Below are 23,540 nucleotides of genomic sequence, written 5' to 3'. Positions count from 1 at the left end.
GAGATCACGATCTGAGATGAAGTCGGACGCTTAACCCACTGAGCCACCCAGGCGCCCCATACATTTCACCTCTTAAACATTTGACCTTGTCTTTCCTTCTCCACTCCATTGCCTCAACTCCTGGGCTTCCCTGGGACTTAGAGCCATTCTTTCCCTGATTCTACTCTTGCTGTTCTACACCTTTCTTCTGAAAGAGCACATTGCATGACACCCCGCGCCTCTTAAAACCTTTCCATGTTTCCCTACTGCCTCAGGCACACAATCCAAACTCCTTGGCAGGGTTCGGAGGCTCTTCGGGCCCTGGTCTCAGTCACTCCCTCTCAGTCCACCCCACTCTTGAAGCTCCAGCTGGTCCTCCTTGGAGGAAGGTGATGCCAAAGTATTCATCAGGCTCAGTCAGTCCGGTGTCTTCTCCAACCGCTGCAGCTTCCAGATGTCGGTTGAGTGCCACTTCCTCTGAGAAGCTTTCCTGGACTTCAAGTCGGATGAATATCTTTCTTCTTTGTTCCCCCGGGTCTCTGCCCTAATACTTATCAGGTTTTAGCTCTTATCTGCTCATGTGTCCGTCCTCCCCACTAAACTGAGTTGTCTGCTGGCAGAAAAATTGCCTTTTATTTCCATATCCCCAGAACCCAGCACAGTGGCCCGCAGACAGGTGGTACTCAAGGTAAGTGAGTCAGAGAGAAGGGTTTCCACCAAAAAGGAAACGTCTGTTTGGGGGATCGGTATCAAGGCTTAGAGAATCCACTCCTCCCGCGGCACAAGCTGAACAGGGGGATCCTTCGGGCCTGCGTGGATATCCAGTGCTTGCACGTCGTTCCCGGGGCTTCATGCCCGCAGTCAGAGCAGACACAGGGCTGCAGAGGCAGAGGCTGAGCGGGCGCCGCAAACGCACGCTCAGCGGGCTCAGGTTAAATCCTGCGCCCTTTGTTCCAGCCAGCGGAAAGCCAGCGGGTCTGCGCCCGCCCGCCGGCCGCGTGCAGGGCCCGAATGGGCAGAATGGCACGAAAACGCACCCGGGAACGCCGCGTCGGGCAGGGGCGCGCGTGTGCGCGGGCCCTCGCGGTGCCAGCCTCCCGACTCTGGGGGCTCCCGCGCTCTCCCGCGCCGTCGCCGCGGCCGGGCCTCAGCGCTGAGCAGCCTCCCGGGCCCGCCGCCACCTCCGGCGGGAAAGCGCCCGGCGTCCCGGCGTCACGCGCCAGCAGCCGGGCGCGCGGCGCTCGGGGCGGAGGCGGGGCGGGGGCGGGGCCAGCGCGCCCGAGGCGGGGCGAGGCGGGGCGGGAGCCGGGCACAGGAAGCGCTGGGAGGCCCGAGCCGTCCCAGGGTGCCCCGCGCGGCGTGGACTCGGGCCGCTGCCGCCATCCCGCTGGCGAGAGGGAGAGACAGGCCCGCCCGCTGCCGGTCGGGCCAGTGTGGGCCAGTGCGTGAGGGCGCGGGGGGCCGTGTCAGCGAGACGCAGAGCGCAGCCGCCACCGCCAAACGGACATGTTGGAGCCTACCGCCGCCGCCGCCTCCTTTTCCTTATCCTCCGAACGGGACTGAGAGGGGGCCCGCCACCCTCCGCCTCTGCCGCCCGCCCCGCCGCCTCGGCCGCAGCCTCTTCCTGCCCGGCCTCTGGCTCCGCCGCTCGTCGCCTCCCCCCCGCCGCTCAGGCCCGGCCGGTTCCCCGGCCCCGCTCCGCCGCGGCGCGAGGTCTATGTGACCGGCGGGCCCGGAGCAGCCGCCGCCGCAGCGCGAACATGGACGCCGTCAACGCCTTCAACCAGGAGGTGAGGAGTGCTTGGGGCTAAGGGGTGCCGGGCCTGCTGCGGGAGCCGGGGCTCCGTTTCTCCCGCCGCCGGAGGTTTAAAGCTGTGGTCGGGGTGGGGACGCTTCCTGCCCGGGTTCCGGGGCGGCGGGGCCTGCGCGGAGCGGCCTGCGGCCCGGGAGAGGTCGCGGCGGCCACGGGAACCGACCCCACACCCCTCCCCCATCGCCCACCCCCGGGCGGCGACCTCGGGTTGCCCCCCTCGCCCCCTTCCGGCCTCCCCCAGCCCGCGTCGGCGCTGGTGCCTCCAACTTCGCCCTCTCTCCGGTCCCGGCGCTCTCGCTTTCTGCTCGCAGCCCGTTATTGGCTTCGCGGTGCCGGGCGTCCGCAAGGGGCTAAGAAAGAAGCGCGGGCGGGCGTGTGGGGTTGGGGGCGGGGGAGCGGGAGCATCTGCCGGTCGCGGGGCTGGCGGAGCGGCGGCCTCGGCTCTCCTGTTGCTCAGGCCGCGGCGCGGCGGCGCCTGGACTCTGATCCCGGCTCGAGGAGGAGTCGGAGAGGGTGTTCGTCTCCCCCCGCCCCCCGAGATCCGCACACTTGGGAAACGGGGCGCCCGAATGGAGAGGGGTGGCTCCTTATCATTTCGAGTCGTGAACACAATCCTTTTATTGGGCTCTGTGGCCCCAACGTGACACCTAAAAAGTTGAATGGGAGAGGACTTGCTCCGCCTTAGTCCGGTGGAAAGCCGGCTTTGGCCTCTAGTCCCCCACCCTCGCACTCCTCCCGAGGTAGTTAAGCCTCTCCTGCTTCTAGGGGAACATTTACATGTGAAAACCTCCCGTAACCGGGAACAAAGCTGCCCGCCGCCGTAAAGCTCTATAGTTTTTTTTTTTTTTTTTTTTTTTTTTATCTCCAGTCTTTCCAGGTGCTGTGTTTGGAGCGTTGAGTCCCCACATCCTCTTCATCAGAATCGATTTGTGGGGAGGGGACTTGACCATTGATGATTTACAATACAGTTGCAGAATGGAAACTGTTGTCACGTGTGGAGTTGGATTATTTTCCTTTTCCAAACGCTAAAGAGGAACCCAGCATTGAAAAAGTCAGATGGAGCACTGTAGCTCTAGATGTCTTGATACATTAAAAACTTGCTGCATCTCACAATAAGGTTTTGTAATTTCTCTCGTGACAGAATAAGTTTTCTTTTAGATTTGCAGTGCGGTAATATGGGAGCCTCCAGTACCACTGCGGTTGGGACCTTTTATTGCCTTACGAATTACCGTCCAAATGATTTGTCTTCAACCCATGGGTACAGATCATGTCTTAACTGTAGTAGCAACTGCTGTTGGCAAGCATGATAATTTTCAAAATAACGAAATAATATTTCCTAATGTTTGATGGCGAGAGAATTTGTGATCCTATTCCAGAGCTTTCAGGTTTGGAAAGTTGACTTGGTTTCCTGAAGGCACAATTCCCTGGAATGTTGACTCCATGAGGGTAGGGAGTCTGTATTCTTTCCTGCTCCCCTCACCATGGGAGGCAAATACTTGAGTGTATGAGAATTTGTATAAATGGTACAACAGTTTTTTAAAGATTATAAATGTGTTTATTTCCTGAGATAAAACCTTATTGACTCCTTTTAATGAACGAAAAGGAGGATTTTTAGAGTCAGAAGTGTTTAAGTGTGCTTTAGGCGTTAATGGAAGTTGACATTGAGCCCATTATAAAGCAAAATCTCTTATGTTCTGGGAAAGTGTCATTAGTTTTTACTTTGAAAATCTAGAATTAGGTATGATACCACCTTTTTGAAAAAAGGAAATGGTATTATAACCTCTTTAAAATGTACAAAATAAGAATTTTTTTAATCTTTGTACATTTTTCTACCCGAATAATTTTTTGTGTCCTTTCTTAGTCTTCGTGAACTGCAGGTTACATTATGTTAAATATGTGTTGCCAACTCCAACTTCTCAAGAAACTTTCTTCTGGAGAACTTAGTCTGATTTTAAAGTCCCTCATCTTGTGCCTGCCCATTTGACTTGTAGTGCTTCTCAGTTATTTCTCCCCATTCATGAAATGTCTTCAATCTCCCCAGTCTTACCTTAATTTTTACAAACTTGAGTGCGTGCTCAGCTACAAAGCTGTGTCCTAAATATTGTGGCACTACCAAGGATCTCTGTCTCCTAGGAGCCTGATGTAATAGAGAACACAAGACTTTGACAAATAACTTTGATATGTGATAGAACAACTTCCTTTGGGGCTCTTTAAAAGTACTGTGGGTTGGCTATGGGGGATCAGTGAAGACATGGAAGAGAAGGTTGGGGTCAGTTTCAGGATCTCAGAAGGTGCAGGAAGTAGTGATTGATGGGCAGCAGTGGTGATGAATAAGTGAACAGTACAGTAGTTTGATTCCAAAGGCTACGGGAAAGTAAAAGTGGTTAAGTAATTTGGAGCCTGACAAGTTTCTTGTCTGTCTGATGTGTTTGAATTCCATTTTTAGGCTGTGGATGAACTGAAGATTGTAAGTAGTGGGGTGATACAATCAAGAAAACTGCTTGGTTTCTAGTATGTATTATAGAAGGCAGAGATTTGAGGAGGATTGGCATTTTGAGGACTAAGGTAGAATTAAGTAGAATTTGACAGGAGCAGGGAAGGGATATGGGCCAGAGGAATCCATGGACCTTGCCTTCTGACAGGCTTAGAAGCACCTTTTGCCCCCAACATTTTAGGTGCTGGGAGAGTGATGATGTGATTAACCCAAGTCAAGCAGTCATCAAAAGCATACTTAGTGGAGGGGGAAATATGTTTGGTTTTTGAACAGGTTGAGTTTGAGCTTGAGTGGAAAAGTCATGTGGAAATTTTTCACAAGCAGTTGGGCATGTAGGACTCAAACTTGGAAGCAACCGGTGAATAGAGGGAGACATCTGGGAGTCACTCTCAGATGTGCCCTGGAGGAAGCTGAGAGGGGAGAGAAAGAATATTCAATAAGTATCTCTGGCATACCAGGCATTTTATATATACATATCTAACTTAATATTCCCACAGCCTTGCACAGACATCCATTTATAGATGAGGAAACTGATTTCCAAAGAAGTTAAATAATAATTGACCCAGGGGCACACTGTTAGCTAATGGCTGAGCTGGGATTTGAATGCACATCTCCCCATCTTAATTGCTGCCTAAAGATAATACGTGTAATACGAGAGGAATGGTTACAGGTTAAAACTTAAGAAAAAAGCAACTAAAATTTGAGAGTAATGGGATCTGAAGTTTAAGGAAACAAACGTTGTCTCTTAGAATTTTTGTTATGAGGGCTTTAAGGACATGAAGGGAAAGAAGAGCAATTAACAGTGTAGTAGGCACTGGTGGTAGGCCATTTGTATGCTTATATAGCACATATAAGGTCTTGGCCTTAATAAGTGACATTCAGGCTCTGGTCTCTTAGATGATAGTGGAAGCTTGAGCGTGTTCAGAGAGTGGAAGTGTAGAGAAGCATAGTTTAAAGCAACGAGGGCTTCCTTAGAACAAAATTGGATAAAAAGAAGGGTACAGATCAGCACAGGTAAAAGAGGTCAGTATCTCTGATACAGGAAGGAAGATACAAAAGAAGAAGTTACTAAAGACACCCATTAGAGAACTTTTATTGTGAGACACTTTGTAGGGGTTGTAAAAAGATAAGTGAAAAAAGTGAGTGACCAATGATAGCTGATACTTCGTTGTTCTCTGCTAAAATATTAAAAAGTGCAGAGAAGATACAACAATAAGAATGGACAGTTGTATAAGTGTGGATTTTGTTTTGTTTGTTCTGTTCTGTTTTGTTTTGTTTTGAGCAGGCTCCATGCTCTGCACAGAGCCCTTTGCAGGGCTTAGTCCTATGATCCTAGGATCATGACCTGAGCTGAAATCACGGGTTGGAAGCTTAACCGACTGAGCCACCCAGGAGTCCTAATAAGTGGTTTTAATTTAAATTTAAAATATTACAAGTTAAAGACCTTTCTTCCTCCAGACGCAATCAAAGTGAATTTAGTATCAGTCTCTGTAGTAGATAAGCAATATATCAATATATAATATTCTACGTTTAGATATGCCTGAGTGGTATATTATACATGTTTTTGTGTGTTTTTCCTCAAACTTTATTAATATTATATATATATAAAATAAGATTTCACCCTACTTTCTGGGTAGTATGCTGTCATTTGAATAAACCATATTTTATTTATCTTTTTTTTTTTTTTTTTACAAATAGTTTATTGTCAAATTGGTTTCCATATAACACCCAGTGCTTATCCCCACAGTGCCCTCCTCCATGCCCATCTCCCCCCCGCCCATCCAGCAGTCCTCAGTTTTTGTCAGCATTCAAGAGTCTCTCATGGTTTGCCTCTCTCCCTTTCCCCCACCATTTCCGCCCTTCTTCTCCCCCTTGTTCCTCTTTTAAGTTCCTCCTAATCCTCCTTTTCGTGCATACATATGTTATTTGTCCTTCTCTGCCTGACTTATTTCGCTCAGCATAACACCCTCAAGGTCCATCCATGTTGCTACACATGGCCAGATTTCATTGTTTCTCATTGCCATGTAGTATTCCATGGTACAGATAAACCACATCTTCTTGATCCATTCGTCCGTTGATGGACACTTAGGCTCTTTCCATGTTTTAGCTATTGTTGGGAGTGCTGCTATGAACCATATTTTATTTATCTGATTCCCCAGTTGCTGAATATTCAAGTTGTTTCTTATTGCTGATAGTGAACTTTCTCAAACAGGTTTTCATGTATAAGAGTTTCTCTAGGGCAACTATTCTCAAACTTTGCGTTTTGACTTCTTTAACTCTTAAAAGTTAAGGACCAGAGAGAACTCTTGTATCTGTGGGTGATATAAGTATCATATATATTTGGGGGGGTATTTATCATCTTAGAAATTCAATCTGAAAAATGCATTTATTAAAAATAACAAACCCATTAGATGGTAACATAAATGACATTTTTAATGAAAAATAACATTCATGAAACAAAAGTGAAAAGAATGACATTGTTTTACAGTTTTGCAAATTTCATTTGCAAACCTGGGTTCTCACATGTATTTCTTTGTTTGATCTCTTGTAATTACAAACATCAGATACCCTCTGGAAAACTTTGCCGGACACTTGTGAGAAAATGAGTGAAAGGGGCAAGAAATGTCTTAGTATTAAAAAGAAAACAATTTTTACTTTGTCGACCACTGAAAGGAACTCAGGGATCCTCAGATTATTTTTAGAGAACTACAGCCCTGAGATAGTGAAATACTTAAGTGGTATGCATATAATGATACGTTGGAGTTCAGGGAAAAATATGAGAACTTTAACATTCATTTTTACCTTTAAGATCAGACAAATTAAGCTTTATGAATACTGTATGAATTTATATTGCTACACTTATTGTCTGTCTAGAACCACCATGTTATCCTGAAGGAAGAGTTGAGTTCTACATCTCAGTGGGGAACTTGCCATACCTTCCTTTTTCTACTGGAAAGTTTTGTGTATGGAGTATTGTACCTATTGCTAGATGTGGTTGTCTTCCAGAATTTTTAAAAAAAATTTTTCTTAATATTTATTTTTGAGAGACAGAGTGGGAGCAGGGGAGGGGCAGAGAGAGGGGGAGACACAAAAACCGAAGCAGGCTCCAGGCTCTGAGCTGTCATCACAGAGTCCCATGTGGGGTTGGGGCTCGAACCCATGAACTGAGACATGACCTGAGCTTAACCAACTGTGTCACCCAGGCACCTCTCTGTCTTCCAGAGTTTAAATCATCTGATGAAGATACCTTGTCATTGTTGTTACTATTTTAATCTGTAATGTAAGTCTTTAGTTGTGTTTGATCCTCTTCCTTCTTGGAGAGTTCTATCTAATGCAGTGGATACAGAGTTGGCACAAGAGTCTTACTGTGTGGAAGAGATGGAGGATCAGGGTACTAGTTGAAGTAAAACTGAAGGTTTCTCTTTCCTCATTTGACCATGTTATGCTATTACCACAGGAGTTTTTAGATATTAAGGTTATCATTGTATTCCTCTGCTCTTTCTTCACTCAGTGAATTGCTTATCTCCAACAACAGTAAAAGTCTGGCCTTATGGTGAGTGGAGGAAAGCTGGCTTTTCAGAGCTTTCTATTACAGCATTTATCACTGATGTTCTTGTTGAAAATACACCCTGCCCAGAAGTCTAGAATTTTGCTTAGTGTTTTGTTTCATAAAAAAATGACATGGACACATGATTAAGGAACTGATTCAGAGAGAACTTGGAAAGATGGAAAAGTTGGCTTATAATTTATTGTGAAACCAAGTTCCTGACAGAAAGTTACCAAAATGGTAGTTGGTATTTGGCAGGGGTGGGGAAAGTGTTTTTTACCTGATAAAATTGTAGGGTGGGTCTCTGCCATGGAGCACGAGTGAATATAATTTACTTCAGCTTTCCAGGTAGTGTTTCTGTAGATACCTGCACACATTGAAATCTCATTTTATATATTTCTTGATAACTTGATAGGAATAAAGTTGTTACATAAACGATGAACCTTGAGTATTATTCATAACATTTGTTGAGATAATATGCTGAATTAAAAAAAATTTTTTTTAGCTTACCTCAGAGCAACAAGCATACAACTTTAATGAGCTAAAAACAAGCAACACTATGTTATTAGGTATATAGAATAAGCAGCTTACCTATTACCGGTTCAAATTTTGGGTAACATTGGTTGATTAATATTCTGATGGAACAGGAAAAGGTAGAGTTTGGTAGTTAAGGTTGTGTTAGGACAAGCCTTAAAAATATCTGTTGAAAGCTTAGATTTGGGGGGTGCCTGGGTGGCTTAGTCAGTTAAGCCTCTGACTCCTGATCCCGTGATCTCACAGTTCCTGAGATCTCAGAGTTCATGAGTTTGAGCCCCACATTGAGCTCTGTGCTGATGGTGCAGAGCCTGGTTAGGATTCTGTCTCTCCTCTTTGCTCCTCCCGCACTGTGTGCAGATTAGCTCTCATGGATGCACTCTGTCTCTCTCTCAAAATAAACTCAGAAAAAGAAAGCCTAGACTTGAAAGGACATGTTTGCATTTCTGCTAATATTACATGTAATTAAAAGTGTACTGTCAAATTGTTTTTGAGAACTATTAAGATTTTGCAAAAATGTTACAATTTATTATATCCTGGTCATCTTTGTCATGTTAAATATTTTCCTGGTTTATTGATTACATTTCATTGCTTTATAGCTAGAGCTCCTTACTGGTGCTTGTGAAGGCATAAATATAGAAACTTTGATATTACAGTGAAGCACATTGTGCAGATTAGTAGTGAGGTCAGCAAGAAATCCAGTGTAGTGCTGGAGTAAGGTTAAGAATTAGAAGCTGAGGGGCACCTGGGTGGCCCAGTCGGATAAGTGGCCGACTCTTGGTTTTGGCTCAGGTCATGATCTTTTGGATTGTGAGTTCAAGCCCTGCATTGGGCTCTCTGCTGACCTTGTGGAGCCTGCTTGGGATTCTCCCTCTTCTCTCTCTCAAAATAAACATTCAAAAATAAATTAGAAGCTAAGGTTTTTTGCTTTTATTTTTGAGAGAGAGTATATGTGGGGGAGAAGCAGAGGGAAAGGGAGAGAGAATTTTAAGCAGCCTCCTTGAGATTATGACCTGAGTTTAAATCAAGAACCTAGATGCTTAACTGACTGAACCACCCAGGCACCCCCAAGCTAAGGTTGTGATGGGGTTGGGCATCGGGGTGGGGAAGATGGCAGGGCTCAGTGAAAAGTAGAGCGCCATCCAAGCTTCACTTAAGAGTTATCATTTGCGTTTGGATAATTGGTGATTTTGGTATAAATCCATGTGGGTCAGTAATCCTAGTTGGAAGAGACTGGAGCAATGGCATGCCTTGCATGTTTGCTCTCCAGAGCACAATTTGTCTTTCTTTTTAATACAGACCTCTTCTTTTTTTTTTTTTTTTTTTAATTTTTTTTTTAATGTTTTATTTATTTCTAGGAGAGAGAGAGAGACAGCGTGAGCAGGGGAGGGTCAGAGAGAGAGGGAGTCACAGACTGAAACAGGCTCCAGGCTCCGAGCTGGCAGTCAGCACAGGGCCCGACGCGGGGCTCGAACCCACGAACCGCGAGATCATGACCTAAGCGAAAGTCGGACGCTTAACCGACTAAGCCACCCAGGCGCCCCTAATACAGACCTCTTCTATAAGAGAATTATTTCCAGAAATAATCATGAGTTTGGCCAAAAAAAGAAACTTGAACTTTATGCCAGTTGTAAATAAATATGATAGTGGAAAAAGGGAGTTAATATTTTTAAATTGCATCAATACTTTTTTTGGGGGGAAAAGTAGAAAAATTTACCTACTTATTGGTCTGTCATAACATTGACTTACTATTATATTCCAGTTGCCTTTCAAGCCTTACTTCTGCATATTTGTCAATATGTAGGTGATCTTCACATATTTGTGCTCAGTAAACAGTTATAGCCAGATTCATCATTCTTACCCTCACTATAATTGAATGAAGAACACTTTTTATTTGTTGTAATTAGGAAAAGTTGTACATAAAGCAACACACACTAGTTAGGGAGTCTTAAACATAAGTTACTTTTGGTACAAACTACCCACTTCACAATAAATTCTAGAAATCACAGTAGTACCCATGTCTTTTTCAGCATTGATTCTAATGACTTTCAAATGTCTCCTCAGTCAAAAAAAAATTCACTAAAGTATTTCCACCAAAAAACTCAGTATAGATTTCTATTAGTTAAACATTCTTTAAATTAAGGTGTAAATGTCTACTTCCTTATATTTTGTTGCATACTAATGACCTTCTCCATGATTTTTGTTCATGGATCTTCAAGCTTTGTGTTCCACTATACCTTTGTTCAAGGCCTATCCTCACTGTTTGTAAATATTTATACCAGAAAAAAGAATTTCAGGAAACAAGAATTGCACTCAGCTATCATATTCTGAATGTACTCTTTAATCTTTAAATACACACTCGTATATAGGAACCACAAGATTGGAGAAGCAAACTGAGCATGAGCATAGGCTGTACCGAATTTCTTTATAGTGACTCCAAATTCACAGTTGTGGTGAATCTGCATGTTTTGGACACTGACCACATAACTGGAGGGTTTCCTAATGAATTTCCACTAAGAATAGATTGCTTATTAAAAGAAATGTAATAAAAATGTATAGATTTGATGCTTCTGTATTGTCAAAACTCCACAGTAACCACAGCAGTAGATTTAAACTTAAGCATCTCAGTCAACTTTTTTTAGGGGAAGAAATATTCTGTCCCTGATGCTATTTAGAATTGCCAGTGTTTAGTAATGGTAAAATGATTTTAGTTTTATTACTGTTTTTAGAGGGTTTAGAGACCATTCACCCACTATTGCTTGCCCTGTATTGGCTTCTCTCATTGTCCTGCTGTAGGTATGGTGTTACCAAAAGAGCAGTAGTTGACCAACTCTATATAAATCTCTCTCTGCAAAAATTTTAATCTTTTGGCATTTTATCACGAGTATTCCGTTTTCTTTCCTCTTTTTGACTTTGTCAGAGCTGAGTTTAGCTGAAGTGGAATTCTAAGACTGCTGAAAGGAAGCCTATAATAGGGAAGTTTACAGCAATATACCTTTTAAGCCTTTAAGGAACATAAAATACTCTCCAAACTTTAATAGCCATGTATCACCTCGTTCACCTTAATTAAGAGATGCTGAATGATAAATCACTTTGGAAAGGACAGTGGGATTCATTGGAGATATGCTCACATCTTCATAAAGGCCTTTCTTATTGTTTAATGTCAGAAATAGGCACAAGGCGCCTGGGTGGGTCAGTTAAGCATCTGACTTCAAGCCCTGCATTTGAGCACTTTGTGCTGACAGCTCAGAGCCTGGAGCCTGCTTTGGATCTGTGTCTCCCTCTCTCTCTGCCCCTCCCTCCCTCTCAAAAATTAATAAACATTAAAAAAGTTTTAGTAGGCCAATTCATAGAGACATTAGATTAAAGTTGGTTGGTGGTGAGGAGGAATGAATATGGAGTCTTTTGGAGGGGATTAAAGTATTCTAGAATAAAATAGTGCTAATGGTTGCCAACTCTGGAATATAGTAAAAACCACTGAATTGTATGCTTTAAATGGGTGAGCTTTATAGTGTATGAGTCATATCTCAAACCTGTTTTAAAGATAGAAATATGGGGGCGCCTGGGTGGCTCAGTGGGTTGAGTGTCCGACTTCGGCTCAGGTCATGATCACACAGTTTGTGGGTTCGAGCCCCGTGTCGTGCTCTGTGCTGACAGCTAGCTCAGAGCCTGGAGCCTGCTTCAGATTCTGTATCTCCCTCTCTCTCTCTGATCCTCCCCTGCTCATGCTGTCTCCCTCTCTCTCTCTCTCTCTCTCTCTCTCTCTCTCTCTCTCTCTCTCGCAGAAATAAATAAAAACATTTAAAAAATTAAAATAGAAATATGTTTTTAACCCACCATTTTCATTGTTTTGTTGCTTGATCTGATTTTTTTCTCAATTGAGAACAATATTTATTAGCTACTGAGTGGTTCTGTAAATTATTTTGTTGATCCTGAATCCTAAGTTTGTTTTATAGGTTAGCTTTAGTTTTTACATGTGCTTTTAAGAAGTAATCCAGTGGGGACAGTTCACAGGAAGGAATCCTGCATTTGCCCATTAACTGCCAGCCAAATGTCAGTTAATGGGTTAGGAGTTGTATATGTTTCTTTGCATTCTTTCCATTCCAAAGGTAAGGAAACTGAAGAGGTGGTGTGAATTGACCACAGTCATACTGTGTAGAATGGCAGTTCTGAGATTTGACAGTGTAAGTACCCATCTGAGCCCAGTTCATAGTCCCACATGGCTACTCTGAAATGTTTTGAGCAGCTAATCTTTGTCTACTGGAGTGTTTATGAGGGGAGAGGGCTCACTAAACAACTTTTGTACATTTGAAGCATGATAGCAAGTGTACTATAATGTATTTTTTTGGAAGAATTTGTAAAAATTCAAGAATAATGAAGTTTGGTTAAGTTTTTAAGTCCTCTATAGATGATCCATGTTTAAAATTTAAGATATGTTTGGGGCGCCTGGGTGGCTTAGTCGGTTAGCGTCCCACTTTAGCTTAGGTCATGATCTCGCGGTTCATGGGTTCGGGCCCCGTGTCGGGCTCTGTGCTGACTGCCAGCGCAAAGCCTGGAGCCCGTTTCAGTCTGTGACTCCCTCTCTCTCTCTGACCCTCCCCGGCTCACGCTGTCTCTCTCTCTCCTAGAAATAAATAAAACATTATAAAAAATAAAATAAAATTTAAGATATGCTTTTAGGTATGTGTGTTTCTTTTACTAATTTATAATCACTATTTAAATTTTAAGTTGGTTGGGGATTTTATAAATGCTAACATTTTTAATTTTAGTCCCATGCTTATGTGTACATCCAGTCATGACAACTTTGTGGAAATAACTGACTATAAATGAAATTACATAAAGAATGGGATAATTTTTATTTTTTCTTCTAATCGAATGATTTTATATCCAGGAGCCGAGTTTTATTTCTTCTATTGAAGTCTAAGAGGAAATACTTAATTCATAAAAATGTTTTGTAGCCAATTTTGGAGGGGGAGACGTAAAGTTTGCTAGTGAGGCACAGTAAAAATTTTGAAATCTGGCATTGGTGCTAGTAAAATAAATAGAACAGTGGCATGGAGAAAATATTTGCCATTTCCCCAAATTGCCTTCTGGCTATTTCTTAGTCAAGTAAGAAGGACAAAGTTGAGGATTAATTGCAGTTAGGTGAACCAAAATGTAGGTAAGTAATAATAATAATAATAAAAAAAAAAAAATGACCCGTTGTCCTAAGCTGGAACTGAATGGGTTAAAAGCCCTGCTAAAGAGAGGCAGCCTTGGTTATAAAGTGAAAAGTTTGAGTGGCTGGCTGGCTGGCTGGCCAACTTAAAAGTTTGAGTGAAAGGTAGACCCTTGGAAATTGTAGGAGAGTTAGTCTTAAATGAAGAATAGTAAATTAGGGCATACTGTATACAATAAGTTGTCAGAAATTAACTGCTTAGAAAATTAGTTCTGCCAGCAGGAAATGTTAACAGATTGGGCTTGGTGATAGAATTAAAAAGTGGGGAATACAACAGATGAAGTTTAAACTACTGTTTGCTATATGCTATTCTCTTAATTCACATAGAAATATAAGTAGTTAAATCAAAAGGTATTGTATTTAATGTTGACAATTTTTATTTGCACTTACACGTGTATTTTGTAATCCATTTCTCTAAATTCTGGAACTAGGAAAAAAGTTTGTAGGAGGATGTAGTAAGATAAAGTAATGTAGGGAAAGTGAAAATTCTTTTTAACTTGAGAATACTTTGTTCAGCTTTGTTGCTTGTAAAAATATCTTGATACAAATTCCGAGAAACCTGAAAAGTGAATTTTATAGAAAAATCAGTGGAGCTATTTTGTAGTGTTTAAGTAAGATGAAAGACTGCTCAGTAGGAACAGGGAGACAATATTTTTCCTGACTCTTTGTTGTTTTTTTTTTTTTTAAATGTTTTTTAATGTTTTTTATTTATTTCTAGGAGAGAGAGAGAGAGACAGCGTGAGCAGGGGAGGGTCAGAGAAAGAGGGAGTCGGCAGACTGAAACAGGCTCCAGGCTCTGAGCTGGCAGTCAGCACAGAGCCCGATGCGGGGCTCGAACCCATGAACCGCGAGATCATGACCTGAGCGAAAGTCAGACGCTTAACCGACTAAGCCACCCGGGCGCCCCTCTGACTCTTTGTTTTAAAAAGCCTTGTTAGGGGTGCCTGGGTGGCTCATTTGGTTAAGCGTCTGACTTTGGCTCAGGTCATGATCTCGGGTTCATGAGTTCAAGTCTTGCATCAGGCTCTGTGCTGATTGCTCAGCCTGGAGCCTGCTTTGTATTGTGTCTCCCTCTCGCTCTCTTCCCCTCCCCTACTTGCTGTCTCTCTCTCTCAAATAAATAAAGTAAAATAAATGTTGAAATAAAACATTAAAAAAATAATAAAGTAAAAAGCCTTGTAAATTTGCTCCATTTTAGGATTATTTCATATTAGTTAGAGTGTCTTATCTCTGTACTTTCCTCTAAGCAAATGGAAAATTGGTTAAGCATTTGGGTTTCAAAATCCTTTTGACTTTATGGAAAGTAAATAGAATTTGCTGGGCAGTAAAGTATATGTCCGTAATTAAAGGGATATTTTCTTTAATGCACAAAAATCAACAAAATCTACATTAAAGAGCAATTTTTCAAATTTGGGTTTATGTACACAAGGGTATCCATTATACACATTTAAAAGAACAGATTTTAAAATTTATTTTTAAATATTTTAATTTAAAAATTTTATTAAAGATTTGCAAGCCATTGACTTGAAAGTAACTTAATTTCAAAGACATGGTTTAATCCATGGTTAAGCTGTATCTGATAATGATGGCTCTATTTATTTATATTTATAATCAAAAGTTGAGAAGTACATTTTTTTGTCTCAGATACAAAGTTTTTCATTTGTAAATCAATGGATTTGAATATTTCATCTTAAAATTAATACAAGTTATATAAATTTAAATTAGAAAATAAAATATTCCACTAAATACCATTAATATTTTTCTAATTTTAAAATAGTCATTGTGGAAGATTTGGACACAAATGATTATTGTTTTAGATAAACTTTTAGAAGTGGAATTCTTAGTTTAAAAGATACGAACATTTTTTAGTTTTTGATACATAGGTTTAAAATTTCCTTCTCAAATTAAAGCTTACCAATTAGGTCTCATCAGCAGAGTGCCCTCTTTGCTTGATGCTAATCTACCTTCATGCCAGTTAGATAATTGAAGAATTGTGTTTCATAGTTTTAGTTTGTACTTTGATTATTGGTAAGGTTGAACTTTTTTTCTATATTTATTAATCAGCTATTGGGGTTAATTGAGTTACTTTCCTGTACATATTTTTCAGTTTCACCATCTTGTACATGTTCTACTTTCAGGTAGAATGGCATAGTTGGCAGAATGGCATTGTTAAATGTGTGGTTGCTTTGAAACCCTCTGTACCTCCCGACTCCTCCCTCATCATGTTGAATTGCCCAGCATTTTTTTTTAATGTTTATTTATTTTTGAGAGAGAGAGCGCGCAGGGGAGAGGCAGAGTGAGAGGGAGAGAGAGAGAATTCCCACGCTGGCCCCACGATGTCAGCATGGAGCCCAATATGGGGCTCAGGCCCACAAACTGAGATCATGACCTGAGCCTAAATTAAGAGTCAGATGCTTAACCTATTGAGCCACCCAAGCATCCCTGGATTACCTGGTATTATGAAAGTATTAGTTTCAACAAACATTTGGTAAAGTATATATAAGGGGATAAAGTAAAATGCCAAGTAAAAGGAACTGTGAACTGTTCCTTTCCTAATTGTTCCAGCAGGAAGAATTAAAAAAAATTTTTTTTTTAATGTTTTATTTCTGAGAGACAGAGACAGAGAGAGACAGCCTGAGCAGGGGAGGGTGAGAGAGAGAGGGAGACACAGAATCCGAAACAGGTTCCAGGCTCTGAGCTGGCTTTCAGCACAGAGCCCCAAGTGGGTCTTGAACCCATGGACCGTGAGATCATGACCTGAGCCAAAGTTGTACGCTTAACTGACTGAGCTACCCAGGCACCCTAGTAAGAATTTTTTTTATGGAATTATCCTCAGGCTGTATTTACATAGACAAAGCATCTTTGCAGAAAAGAGGATTTTAAAAACTTTTTCCCCCAATTATCTTCTGTTAAGAAATTTAATGCGTACTTTTATAAAGCGTTTATATGTTACTAATAAACATTAAAGTTATGTTGAATTTAATTTGATTGAAGCTCATGTGTCTGGTATATTGAGTCAAATTAATGACAGGAAGAAAAACTAAAATTCATTGATATCTGTATCTGTCAGTAGGGAGATTTGAGAACTAACCTGTCACTGTAAGTGTACATGTTTCCTTTTGGAACATAATAGCAAGAAAGGAATACATGTATAATCCATATAATTCATTATAAAATAAATATCAAGAAAGCAAGTTTTTTAAAGTTTAGAGGAGAAAAGGTAGTGGTAAGTATGCCATTGAATGATTCCTAAAGGAAACATTGAGGGATTTAAGGTTAGAAGAATTATTTAGACTAGAATGGTCTTCTAATTCTTTTACTGCTTTGAAAGATCTATTTTAAAAAATAGGAAAAGGCATATTCCAGAAATTGTAGACTCAATGCCAGTAACTTTTATCTGTTAGTTTGTTTTATTAACTTCTAGAAATTTCTAGCCTACTAGGAGCCAGAACAGATTGACTAATAATTCATAGCAGACTAAGGTAAACTTTTTTCTTTTGTGAAGTGTGTTTTGTCTAGCGAGGACTGTAAACCAAATATTCCAGAAGATATTTGTCATGATTTCATTATGAATAAATGAGAAAAATATAGGCAGGATGAGAGTATCGTTAAATGAATTTTAGCTGACTGGCAGTGTCTAGGGAATATCAGGGTCATCCCACAAGTAGGTCCTGTTCTTATTTTAAAAAACAACAATAACAAAACAGTGAGTTGGAGGAAGGCATATAAAGCACGTTAATGAAATTTATGAGCTGATTGGAGTAGCTGCTACGTCAAGTAGCAGAAAATTATTTCCAGATGACCTGAATAGATTGAAAGGACAGTTGGAAACCAACATAAAGTCAGCATGAAAATCTAGTTTTGATAGAGATTCCATTGGAAACAGTTTGAGGGTTTTGGTTGATTATAGATGTAAGTTAATGAATTAAGTACTGCTGTTTTGAAGATCATAAATAATGCCCCCCTCTCCACATCCAGAACCTTAGAACCTATTAATACGTTGCCTTACGAGAGACTCTGAAGATTTGATTAGGTTAAGATTATTAATTAGGATGGGTTAATTATCCTGAATTTTTGAGATGAGCCCTATGTAATCCCAGTGGGACTTACACAAGAGAGGGAGGAGAGTCAAAAAGTGATGTGACAACACACACAGAGTTTAGGGAGGATGGACGATGCTACCCTGTTGTCTTTGAAGATAGGGAAAGGGACCATGAGCCTAGAGCCTCCAGAAGAAATGTAGCCCTGCCCACAGCTTAATTCAGAGTAGTGAGATTCTGACCTCCAAAACTGTAAGATAAATTTGTGTTGTTTTTATGCTACTGAGTTTAATGTGTTTTTGCAGAAATAGGAAACTAATTAAGAAAATCCACTAGATTCCATTAACACAGTAATATATCTGGACGGTGTCCAGTAAGTGGTATCATACTTAAAAGGGATTGGGCTGGGGGTGCCTGAGTGGCTCAGTGGGTTAAGCATCCAACTCTTGATTGCAGCTCAGATCATCCATGCTGAGCTTAGAACCTGCTTCGGATTCTCTTTCTTCCTTCTCTCTGTCCCTCCCCTGTGCTCACACGTTCGTGTGTGCTCTCTCACTCCTCTCTCGCTAACGAAATAAATATCTTCTAAAAAAAGGAATTAGCCAGGATATCAGGAAATATCATTTCATTAATAGTTGACGAAGATAGGTGGGAGAGAAATAGGTTTAGTTATCTTCATTTTTAAAAATTTTTATTAAAAAATTTTTTTTAATGTTTTTATTTCTGAGAGAGAGAGACAGTGTGAGCAGGGGAGGGTCAGAGAAAGAGGGAGATACAGAATCTGAAGCAGGCTCCAGGCCCAGAGCCCAATGCGGGGCTTGAACCCACAAACCGTGAGATCATGACGTGAGCTGAAGCTGGACGCTTAACCGACTGAGCCACCCAGGTGCCCCGGTTTAATTATCTTTAAGTATTTTCTTATGAGAGAAATATTGTTCAGGATTGGAACAGGAGAAGGAAGGTATCAGAAGGGATATTCAGGGTTGGTTCCCAGGAGTCTTTTGTAACCTTTGGAGCTGATTAGTTAAGAGTTATTAAGCCTTATGTCACTAGGTGGGAACTGTAGATGTATTATAAAAGTGGGATTCTAAATTCGGTGTGAGTACTGGTGTTGTACAGTGTTAAGAGTCTTTGATCCTACCATACTGTCACTGCAGAGAAGTCTTCTCTAAATGCAATGTTTGAATAGTTAAGCCATAACAAAAAATTAAACTCTGTGTGTGTGTAAAGATTCTCAGACATTGGATAGCTTTATTTAGTGAGCCACTTATGTGTCAGTTACTAGGTTGAAATTTCTGTATGATACCTCATTTAATCCTAATAGCTTTTTAAGATGTAATATATGCTGTTAATCCCCCATTTCATATTTAAAAATCCTTGAAGTTTAGAGACTTTAACTGGATTTTTCAAAGTTTATACTGTTCGTGAATAGCAGAGTATCTTGTTACTTGGGCTACCTCAGACTGTGAATTCTACAGGTGTCACAGGCCAAATATTCTTATTTACCTTCTCCTGAAACTATTCTTTATTGATATAGGGGGTTTTGATGAAGGATTCTTAACAATTTGTAGACTACTTTGTCTATCAGGCTTCTACATATGTCATGTAGTAAGACTATATTCTTGTTTGTCTTTTATAATCATTCAGCTAGTGATGGGGCAAAAAGCCAAACTCAGTCTGCTGCTGGCACGTATGTTTTTCTGACTGATGCCTTCCAGTGGGGGTCTTGTATCTTTCATAGGCCTACTGCTTCTGTTTTATATTAGAGAATTGCATGGTTTCCTCTGCCTGCTTTGACATTTGTTTTCATTGCCAGAGTACATTAATTGTGAGTATAGGCTGTAATAGTAGGGAGAGTGCTGCTCCTAGTGATATCTGTTGAGCACCTGCCCTGTTGCAGGTGACAATGCTGGTCATTCTATATACAAGAATGAAATTCAGTTCTCATTGAAACCTCTGAAGTAGATAACCACCATGTCCTTTTTACATAGGACGTTGCGCCCTACAGAAGTTACATAATCTGTCCAGAATTGTGTTACATGGCCAGACCCGGAATCAAAACCAGGTCTTTCTGACTCTTTCCAGAATACCACAACGTCTGATTTTTCTTTCCCCACTAGTAGTTTGTTGGCATTCTACGGAGTTTTATGGTTTTTAGGCTTTTATATACAGCCGATAGATTTTTTTTTCTTGAGGTTTCTTGGCTTATTAGACTGGATGTTGGTCACAAATAACTAGAGCCTGAGTTATCTCTACCCTTTTTTCTACTCTGAATATACTGTATATTCTAAACTTGATTGAAAAATAGGAAACTTTTTTCTAAATTGATGATGCTGTTTTCCCAGTTTGTTCCTAAGAAATGTATTAGTGGTTTAAGGAATCTGTTTATTGTTGAAAGTTGACAGCAGTTTGGGCTTTATTTTCCTCATTTCGAAAAAAAATAATTTTTCTTTGAGTCCTTACCTTTCACATTTTTTGACTGTCACCCCTATGTTGTGTCAGACCCATTAAGTTCATACTTATATTCTAATGTATTTCAACCCACAGTTGGAAAAACACTACTTTGGATTATCTCCAGGATTCTTTTCTCCTTTCAACCAAATTATGTGTGGTGGTAATAATAAGTAACATCTATTTGTATTTTCTCTGTGCTAGGTGCTGCATTAAGTGCTTTTTATATGTGTTTATGTTAGCACTATATATATTAATATAAAACATTGTATGTTTAATAAATATAACATATGTAAATATTATATGTTTATATTAAACTTCTCTGTACATAGGGGCTATTATTTTCGTTTTACAAATGAAGTAACAACTCATAGCAAGTGGTGGAACCAGGATTTCCCAGATAGTTGATTATTGGTTTCGTGTTCTGATCATTAGTTACACAGAAAGTTGTTTTTAAAAATTCAGTAAGTATAATTTGAGTCTTAGGCCAGCACAAGTTTGTATACTTCTGAGCGATTCCTTAGCCAACATTCAATTAAAACTCTTTCTTATCTAAGATTATTAAATTTCAGCTTCACCCTAGATCCAGTTAAGGGCAGTACATTGCCTCTTATTGCTTGCCTGGGCACATCCCTTTATCTCTAGGTCACTTTTTTTTGTTAGTAAAAAGTCTTTGGGTCCAACTTCTCATAACAATTATATTTTTGTATACTTTCTCATTTGGGTCTCCATGTATGCATGTGTGTATATGTGTATTTTTTAGTCATATAATGTTTGTCATCTTTAATATCTCTATATTGTTCATTCCACTGGGGTAATGTATTACAGTATTAAATAATTTCCTTATTGTTAGGTAATTATTGGAAACAGCTTGAGCTTTGGGCAGTGGTAGACCACAGATTGACCACTTAATTAGCTTTTTGACTTTGAGCTATTCTTGAACTTTTGTGCCTCAGTGTTCTCATCTGTAAAATGGAACTACAATATTTAACTATCATAAAAAGCTAGTAGTGTTTCTATTTAAATACATAGTGTCAGTGTACATAATTACAGTAAAGTATATCAACTTCAGCATACTTTCTGAGTTTCTATATCCAATGAAGGCATTGATCTGGATATTAAGAGACCTTTTTGCCTTACAAAAGCAGGGACTGAAAGGGGCGCCTGGGTGGCCCAGTCAGTTAAGTGTCCAACTTCGGCTCAAGTCATAATCCCACTGAGTTCAAGCCCCACATCAGGCTGTTTGCTGTCAGATCCTCTGTGCCCCTCTCATTCTGACCCTCCCCCACTTTCAGCCTGTTTCTCTCAAAATAAAAAAAAAAGGTAGAAGACTGATTGATGAATTTGTGCTTTGAAGAAGTCCAAAAAATATTGGTAACATTTCATTGAACTCTTAAAAGGTAATGTTTTAAACCTTCAGTTTTGAAACTTCTATATCTCCCTGTAGTGTTTTTCTTCGTAAATTATATCAAATACAAATGTACAGCTTTAAGGTTTAAGAAAAGCATTTATAAAGGAAAGTAAAGAACATCTAAAAAGAAACTTAAATGTGACAGAAGGATTACAGTGCTCACAAGTAAGAGATATTTTAAGCGTGGTCATCTCTAAAGCACTGAAACATGGCTCTGTGTACCAGACACTTAGCTTGCCACTTCTGAGCTGTCAGAAATTTATTACATTAATGAAAAATCCCAAAACTGCATTTCCACCTCTTCACATGCCACTTTACCAGTTGGACTTCAAAATCCCTTTGAAAAACATCTGTTTAGGGCGCCTGGTGGCTCAGTCGCTTAAGCGTCTGATTTCGGCTCAGGTCATGATCTTGTGGTTCGTGGGTTGGAGCCCTGTGTCTGGCTCTGCGCTGACAACTAGCTCAGAGCCTAGAGCCTGTTTCGGATTCTGTGTCTCCCTTTCTCTCTGACCCTCCCGTGCTCACGCTCGCTCTCTCAGAAATAAATAAAAACATTAAAAAAATTTTTTAAGAAAAACATATTTGTTTAGCCACCTAATAGTCAAACTGAACAAGGTTTGATTTGCACCTCTTATATAAGATTTAACTATGCCCAATGCCTTTAATTTCTGGCATTTGTTTACTTTTGCAACTCCTTTCTCTGTACCACATTGGAATTTTTGGTATACCTTAGTTTATATGTTCTTGGCTGTCTTCTTACTGCAAATTTCTTCTTACTCATACTCATAGCTTTGATTTTGTGACTTACCAGTTTCTAGCCTGGATCTTTTGTGTTCAGGATCCATATTCTCACGTCTGCCTGAATTTCAGTAGGCATCCTATATTTAAATTCATTATGTTTCATCATTATTCCTGAGTCAAAACAGTGTTTGTAGATAGGCAGAAATGCCTGTTTGATATTTTGTCTGTGTTCCCTGTCATAGTTAATGGTCTGGTATGTATGTATTTAATCAATAAGCAGGATTTTTAGTAAGGGTATGAATATGCTGTTAGGAATTGTAGCTATGAAATCTACAAATTTTAGTTCAAACCCATTCTCTGGGCATCATCCAAAACAGATGTAACTACCCTTTTGAGTATCATCTCAAAACAGATGTAAGAGAATCTGTTAGTTGTTAATGTAATTAAATAAATTTATGTGCCACTAAACTTAATTCTTCCTTATGCATAGTAATACTCACATGTTGGTTCCCTCCTTTCTTCCCAAGTCATCTTTTCTTCATGAAATGCATTAACATAATACTTTTTTCACTGTTTTAGATAATGGATAGCACTTGGCATTCTCTTGCTGGTCTTTTGCTTGAATAGTTATACTGCTATATGATAAAGTCTGTATTTTAATTTTTTTTTTAACAAGTTATAAGTTAAATACAGACTGGAGCATTTTATCAAAAGGTATACTGATCTGTCTTGTGTGCTCAGTTGGCTGGGTTTTGGCTGGGTTTTTTTCCTATGGCAAGTTGCTTACTGCTGAAATAATTAAGAGGTGTGCTACTCGATACATTAAATGAACATTATCTTTGGCTCAGACTTCATGAAAATATGATTTTCTAAGCTTTTAATGACCGAGATGTAGTTCTTACTGTTGTACTTTCTTAAGATCCATGTATAAACCTTTTTCATTCCTTTTCCTTGCTTTAAGATACAGAGAAGGAAATAGAGCAACAGTAATAATAAATTGTTTTAATTCTTAGTAAGTTTTATAACTCATAAATGGTCCTAATATATCCTTTATAAACTCATGCTATGTATTTCATTTTTATAATTTGTATCTCACTTTTGGAATATTTTCTAATGTTTTATTTTTGAGAGATGGGTGTGCAAGTGGGGGAGGGGTAGAGAGAGATGGAGACAGGGGATCTAAAGCGGGCTCTGCGCTGACAGCAGAGAGCCCAGTGCGGGGCTGAGATTGTGACCTGAACCAAAGTTGGACTCTGAGACTAACAGACTGAACCACCCAGGTGTCCCTACATTTTTAGAATTTGTATGTAAG

At 40.2% G+C, this 23,540-nt stretch overlaps 1 protein-coding gene across 3 annotated transcripts in view; it reads left to right on the top strand.

Moving 5' to 3' along the window:
• Positions 1-1,336: 1,336 nt before the first annotated feature.
• The window catches only part of SCAF4 (SR-related CTD associated factor 4), a 59,862-nt gene continuing 37,658 nt past the window's right edge, over positions 1,337-23,540 (top strand). For all 3 annotated transcript variants that reach the window (XM_039228843.1, XM_039228851.1, XM_039228834.1), the window contains exon 1: positions 1,337-1,769. In XM_039228843.1, coding sequence (XP_039084774.1) covers positions 1,740-1,769 — 30 coding nt within the window. In that variant the 5' untranslated portion in view covers positions 1,337-1,739. The remainder of the gene's footprint in view (positions 1,770-23,540) is intronic.

The sequence above is a fragment of the Hyaena hyaena genome, unplaced genomic scaffold (assembly GCF_003009895.1).
Source record: "Hyaena hyaena isolate Hyena2069 unplaced genomic scaffold, ASM300989v1 scaffold_2, whole genome shotgun sequence".
Taxonomy (NCBI): domain Eukaryota; kingdom Metazoa; phylum Chordata; class Mammalia; order Carnivora; family Hyaenidae; genus Hyaena; species Hyaena hyaena.
Note: the sequence above shows the minus strand (reverse complement) of the source record. Positions and strands in the feature narration are given on the sequence as shown.